Source organism: Eurypyga helias, unplaced genomic scaffold (genome assembly GCF_000690775.1).
Source record: "Eurypyga helias isolate BGI_N326 unplaced genomic scaffold, ASM69077v1 scaffold42, whole genome shotgun sequence".
NCBI classification, from domain to species: Eukaryota; Metazoa; Chordata; class Aves; order Eurypygiformes; family Eurypygidae; genus Eurypyga; species Eurypyga helias.
In genome coordinates this window covers 45,758-52,883 of record NW_010237593.1, presented here as the reverse complement: position 1 = coordinate 52,883, position 7,126 = coordinate 45,758, and the positions used below count along the sequence as shown (strand labels likewise).

General features: G+C 40.9%; 1 protein-coding gene across 1 annotated transcript in view; it reads left to right on the top strand.

Annotated features, from left to right (window-relative positions):
- Positions 1 to 2,911: 2,911 nt before the first annotated feature.
- LOC104506515 (target of Nesh-SH3-like) overlaps positions 2,912 to 7,126 on the top strand; it is a gene marked incomplete at both ends in the record, with an annotated part of 26,445 nt that continues 22,230 nt past the window's right edge. Inside the window, one exon of the mRNA XM_010147487.1 lies at positions 2,912 to 3,091. Within this exon, the coding sequence (XP_010145789.1) occupies positions 2,912 to 3,091 (180 nt within the window). The remainder of the gene's footprint in view (positions 3,092 to 7,126) is intronic.

Genomic DNA, 7,126 nt, shown 5'->3' with positions numbered 1-7,126 from the left:
GTAGGGAATGTGGTTTGGTCATATCGAGTGTAGCATCTGTGTTGTTATCACAGTTATTTTCCTTTAAAAACATGAAGCTAAATGACAGTGAAGAAGTGCTGAGATCAATTGAACCCTCTTAGCTAGAGAAACTTATGCTGTGTGGAGAGAAGGAAATAATAAGCAAGGAGCTTATAGAAGGGGTTGAAGATAGGTATGTTAAGAAGAGTATGGAACAGACCCTGTAGCTACATCTTGAAGGAGAGAAGATCTTTCCTGAACACTGCCGGGACTCTGAAGTATTTGTTGCCATCCAGGCCATCACTGAAAGGATCCGGTAATTAAAAGTGAACTAGAAGGAAAGGACCTGCCCTGTCAAGGCAGTGAGGGGAGGATAAAGATTTATTTTTTACATTTTAAGTTAATCTTTTCTTCTGTTCTGCCTTATTCTCTATTTTTAAAAATACATTGTTCCTGTTTATGTTCAGAAGGAACTGTCTTTGAGTTTAAAAGCTCTCTTGTGGTTATATATTAGCTATGAAGGTCTAAGGGGTCCTGCCTCAAAGCTGTTCCTGTCTTGGGATCCCATTTAGAATTTCTGGGTTTAGAAACTTCACTGACAGTTTCTAGGCTTAAATAAATTCAAGACCTTTGTCACTAAACACAGTATCTCTCTAATTGGAATCAAACACAGTTGATTCAATCTTGAATTAGAATTAGGTCTTCAAATTAATGTAAAATATAACTGACAGATCTAGAGAAACAATTGTGTTAAAAAAATGTAAATTAAACATTTAAATAGATCTTCACTGAATTTTTTTTAAATCTAGTTTTGGTCTGATTAAGAATTTTAATACTGAAATCAAATTATTATCTCATATCTGAATCAAGTAATAGAAGACTTGCTTTCTTCTCAGACACGAATATTCATTGCAGACCAGGAGACCATCCTTTCATTTATGCTCAGATCTCCAAAGTTAGGTTTGAGTTTTGCAGGCCACATAATTTTAACAAACCTAGTTCACTTCCAATCAGCTAATAATCCTAAACTTTGTTGGCATGGAATGCTTTTTCCTAAGCATCTTTATGTAGCATATTAGAGGGGTTTGAAGTCTGTTGGGTTTTCTTCCTGGTTTCTGCTATTTGGAGCCTTGTTGCAATTCAGAGCTGTACACCCACAGCAGTTTCATATACTGAGAATAAAAGAAGTTAGGATGTGTTCCAGATAAGGAAGCAACTGCAACCCCATTTGCTGTGATGGTATTGTACTGCTAAAAATGTCAGTGTTGAGTTTCTAGAAGCCTTGCAGTCTTCTGGAACCTGAGAGAGTTGCCTTTGGAAAATTGTGACAGTTTCCTGGCTGAGTGTTTTTACTTGATCAGTCTTTAGATAAAGGAAGGGTCTCATCGGAGGCACGTGTTTTCCATCAGTTTTACTTGTACACTTGTTTCTATAAAGGGAAGAGGCTTGAAGTGTTTGGCTTATGTCTTCACATTCAGTGTGCAGACAACGGCAGGTGCTCGACGGTACTAGTTAATCATCTTCTCAAGTTGGGGATTGTGACCTCTCAACAACTCCAGTCATTAGAATTTCTCAAAAAAAAAAAAAAAGGGGGGGGTGGGTTGGGGGGAGGTTGGGGGTGTGGTAGGCTGGGGTGATACCAGAGAGTCAGTATGTACTTGTCTAAAGAAACTTTGAATATCAGTCTGCAGTTATTGAGGGAAAGAAGAAGGAAGGGAGTTAGATCGAGGGAAGAGAAAAACAAAAGGAAGTTCAGTATTGCTCTACCCTGTTGTTTAATGACAGGTCATACATCTCCTGTTGTTTTTCTTCAGGACGTAGCTCTTGAAGTGAAATGATTTTGTGCAAATCTCCGCTTTTTCCTGAAAAGTTAATTTCAGCCCTCATGATTGGAGAGATGCCTGAAAATCTGTAGGGAATAAAAATTTATACTTTGAGAATGAGATGTAATAACTCAAAATATACTATTCTAGTGCTAGTGTCATAAGTTTGTGGAAAAGTCATTATCTTTTTTAAGCATTGACATTCAACAGTTCTGAAAATATGATAAGGCTAACAGTAACAAGGGAGTATTAAAATTGTAAGTACCAGGGAAGGAAAAGCCAATCCTCCCTCACCCCACCAAGAGAAGACGAAACACCTTTTTGTAGTCTAAAAAATTGATTATTCTGTTATGAAGTCATCCGCTGTTGTTATAAGTTAAATTTTTGTAGATGGATATACAAGATGTTTCTTGCTTTATGTGCTGCTCCCCTGGAAAGCATAAAAATGAATGCTTAAAAAGAGTTTCTTGGTAATTTTTAGTAAAGTCTATATGTTGGTTAGGTATCCTGGTGTAATTCCAATGAGAAAATTACATTTCCAGCCCAACATAGTGAAAAAAAAATGAACCAAAACCCAAAAAAACCCACAAAATCCCAGTTGTAACATTTTTATGTGGATCTAGTTACTATTTATTCTCTACCCTAATTTTGCAGTATGTAACTCAATGTTCAAAATTCATCTTTTTACTAACACAAAAATAAAAATCGAACTTTCAGTTTTTCACTTACGGGTTCTATATAGACCTACTACTACAACTATAATGCCCATTTTTAAAGGAAAAAATACTTGCCTTTTTTTCTGTTATTCCATGTAATTTTCTACTACTGCTATTGTAGAAAATGTTACAGCTAATAGTAGTACTAAACTAATGATGGAAAACCAGACATACTAGAAACCACAATTTTACATTACTTAGTTTACTTACTTAAATGCACTTCGTTTCTAGGAGACTCCACCTTTAACCAATTATTCAGTTGCTTGTGACTAGCGAATGGATCAGCCCTGTATTGTTACATAGTCATATTGTTGAATATATGGTTACAATATTATATATTCTGACCTTTTTTTTTTTTTTCTCTTTCTCCAGTAAAAAGGCAGAGTCTGAAAGTTCAGATCAATGCAACAGATGACACTGTTTGCATGAGGTATCTTCGACCAAGTCAAAACACCAAACTAGAAGGCTTTGTCCTGGGTTATGGAAGCAACTTCTTCTCTAATCAGTACATTCCTTTACCTTCAGAAGGAAAAACCTACGTAACAGAACTTGGTAAGGCATATTTGCTTTGCATGCTACTGTTGTCATGAATTGTGGGAAGAGAGTGAGGAGAATATGAACCTTTGGGTTTCTTATTTTTGGGTTTTTTGGTTTGTTGCTCAGGCTTTCTTTGTGTTTGTTTAAGGTTGCCTTGAAGAATTTCAGATGAAAGTGGAATTAGGAGATCCTTCAAAGACAACTGATTGACAAGTTGTCCTCCAGTTTCCTTGTGACAATGAATCTGTGATTGTGAGTCCTGAGTGCTCAGTAACTAAAAAGGCAACATGACACATAATATAGTTACAAAGACTAGCATTTCTAACTTAAGAACATGTCAGCTTTGAAAGGGCAAACATAAGAGAAACTAACAGCAATATGTTCTTCAATTCACAAGTATTTATGTAAGGCAATTAACTGCATTTATTGGACCTATTTCTTTAAACTGAGAGATTTAAGATTGGATTATACACTGTGTGGACTTGTTTACTGAAGCTGGGAAGCAGAGGGTACACCATCTTTCCCATTTAATTAATATTAAACTCCACATTAGACTGCAGCTTTGACTGTACTTTCCAGGTGTGTACAGAACAAGAGCTAAAGCAAGAAATTTCAGTTGTGCATTTGGCTTTATTTTAGAGTGACTTGTGCGACAGAAGTGAGGAGAAGATGGTGATTACTAGCACCCCCCACAGTTTCAGGATGTGACTGCTGGCACAAACTTGTGGAATTTCAGGATGATTCTTAGTTTTAGGAACAATGGTTAGGCTTTATTGTGGTAGCCAAAGAACTCAGCTCAGCACACATTTTATGTGGATGTTAGAAAAAATAAGGTATTGTAGAGGGGCAATAAAAGTACTCTCAAGATACTTTCCAAAGATACAAATGCCTAGACCTTATTGCTGAAAAATCTTATCTTTGTACAGCTAGTACATCTCATATGTGATGAAGTTGGCCTAGTATTCTATCTTCGTATTAAAACATAATTTTTAAATTTCAGGCTAAAAAATTCTATTCAATGTTCTAGATAGCTTAGTGATTCCAGTGTCACTGTACACTATGCAAAAGGTCTTCACTGCGTTCCATATGTTTCCACAGTAAGAAAAACTAGGTTTATAGAAAAATATTCACATTCACCCTGAGAACTCCTCCTCTCATTCTTCAGCTTATCTTATACTTTTACAGAAAGTAGATAAACTTTAGAAGCTGCCCTGAAGAGTGGTTCATTATGGCTTTTACTGAAGAAGATGTGAAGGGAATGATTCCCTTATGTGAAAAGACACTGTGGACTATTTAGACCAAGACTAATATATTTTTATGCTTCCTCTCCTGGCAGTTTTAGTGTTTCATGGAAAGGGAATACTTTTCCCAATCAATTTAGGGGCTTTGATCACAACCATAAATTTCTTTAGTAGCTGAAATGTAAAGATTAGAAATGGAGATTTAAGGGCATTTGTTAGTTACTTAAAGGTCTGTTTTCACAATGGATTAGGGAAATCAGACTATAACCTCCTGAGAGAGTGACTAGATTCAGGAGAATGGAATCTCTGTATCTAGACAAAAATGGATCTTGTCCTAGCAGTAATAAAATTGTGTATTCAGTAAAGATTTGTAAGTGAAAATGGTACAGATGTGCAATCAACTGTAGACCTCCCCAAAGAAAAGAACCATTTCACTAATTTAGTAGTTAAGACAATGTAAAAAAACATACAAACTTTCACAGATTCACAGAGTGGTCAGGGTTGGAAGGGACCTCTACAGACCATCTAGTCCAACCCCCCTGCCAGAGCAGGATCCCCTAGAGCAGATCACACAGGAACAAGTCCAGGTGGCTTTGGAAAGTCTCCAGGGAAGGAGCCTCCACCCCCTCTCTGGGCAGCCTGTTCCAGGGCTCTGTCACCCTCACAGGGAAGAAGGGTTTCCTCATGGTCAGGTTGAACCTTCTGTTTTCCAGTTTATGGCCATTGCCCCTAGTCCTGTCACTGGACACCACTGAGCAGAACCTGGACCCATCTTCCTGACACCCACCCTTTAGATACTGATAAGCATTGATAAGATACCCCTCAGTCTCCTCTTCTCCAAGCTAAACAGCCCCAGCTCTCTCAGCCCTTCCCCATATGGAAGGTGCTCCAGGCCCTTAATCCTCTTAGTGGCCCTGTGCTGGACCCTCTCCAGTAGCTCCTTGTCCTTCTTGAGCTGAGGAGCCCAGAAATGGACAAAGTACTCCAGGTGAGGTCTCACCAGCGCAGAGTAGAAGAGGAGGATAACTTCTCTTGATCTGATGGCCACGCTTTTCTTAATGCACCCCAGGATGCCATTGGCCTTCCTGTCCATGAGGGCACACTGTTGGCTCATGGTCATCCTGTTGTCCAATAGGACTCCAAGGTCCTTTTTCCCAGAGCTGCCATCCAAGAGAACAGCCCCCAACCTGTACTGATCCATGGGGTTGTTCTTCCCCAGATGCAGTACTTTACACTTGCCCTTATTGAATCTCATTAGATTTCTCCCCACCCAGCTCTCCAACCTGTCCCACGCGGGATGGCAGCACCGCCTTCTGGTGTGCCAGCCACTCCTCCCAGTTTGGTATCGTCAGCAAACTTGCTGGGAGTATGTTTATTGTGGTTTAGCCCTCTTGGACAATTAAGCACCACCAGTGTCTCCACCACTCCATACCCGCCTCACTCCCAGTGAGGAAGGGTCAGAGGAAAAACAAGGGAGGTTAGTAGAAGTTGAGATAAGAACAGTTTAATTATATAAATGAAACTTATGGAGTTACTAACAATGCTACTGCTAACGAGTAATTAAAAGAACAGAAAAATAGAACAAATGATACAGGATCTCATGACCCATGGGCAGACTCAGCCAGAGCCAGTTTCCAGCAAGTAAAAATAAATCCAACCCTGAGGAGAAAAACCCCCTCCCTGAGCCCAGGAGCCGAGGGCAGGGGGAAAGAAAACTTACAACTGCCCCTTCCCAGAGCAGTCTGCCTGACAACAGACGCTAACTGTCTGCTGATCACCCAACACAAGGTCCGGACAAAGACTGCACTGCTGCCGAGAGAGAAGAAAAACATGCTGTGGGTAAAAAGCCACACTGCTGACTGGAACTTCCAGGGCAGCTCCCCTACGCACCTTCCGGGTCCAGTCTCTGCAAGCTTCCCCCCAGCCCGCTCCTAGCGCCGCCAGCGCGGGGGTAACAGTGACTGCTCAGTTTGATGTATTATGGAATGAAACTAAATCTTATAGACTGGCCCCAGGAGAGCAGCTCATTGCTGCCTGGGACCAGGACATTATCCATCCCTTGTTTCATACCGTTCACATCATGATCACATCCCACGCTATTCCATCCATAGCCCGCCCTGCCTTTCCCATCCCATCCCACACAGATATCATTCCCTTAGTCTATGGACCGTCTTGGCAGCATGTCCGTTAGTCCATGAATTCAGGTTCCATCAGGCATGGGGGTCACTCAGGACAGGAAAGGTCGAAGGGTTGCATGGGATTGTTGGGCACTGAAGCCAGCTCAGGCCAGGTCACTGCTGCGCTTCTGGCAAGGCTGGAGCTCTGTAAGGTGGGGTGGTTTCTGCCATAACAACTGACTGTAACATAAAGCTCAGAACAGGAGTTAGTGGCAGCAATTTATGTCCCTCATGCACTGTAACTTATGGGCTATTTTCTCCCATGATCAAATCCCTCTGAGGCACACAGCAGACTTCTCCATCTTCTCTCATTACCCACCATGTGTGCCCAGGTCCTTGAGCAAAAGCAACCCCATGGATGGGTTTGCCTTTCCCCAAGGTGGGAGTAACCCAAACTGTTTTTCCCAGCATAGTTTTGGCATGTACTACAGGGACTTTATCTACTTCTACAGACTGTAGAAGGTTTGAGTGTGCAGGGCCAGCTTGATTGACAGATCCCATGGTATTAACCAACCAAATGGCCTTTGCCAAGTTGGTGTCACAATTCTTGAGTGTTCCACCCCCCATTGCTCTCAGGGTGGCCTTCAACAGCCCATTGGACCATTCAACTTTCCCAGAGGGTGGTTCCTGGT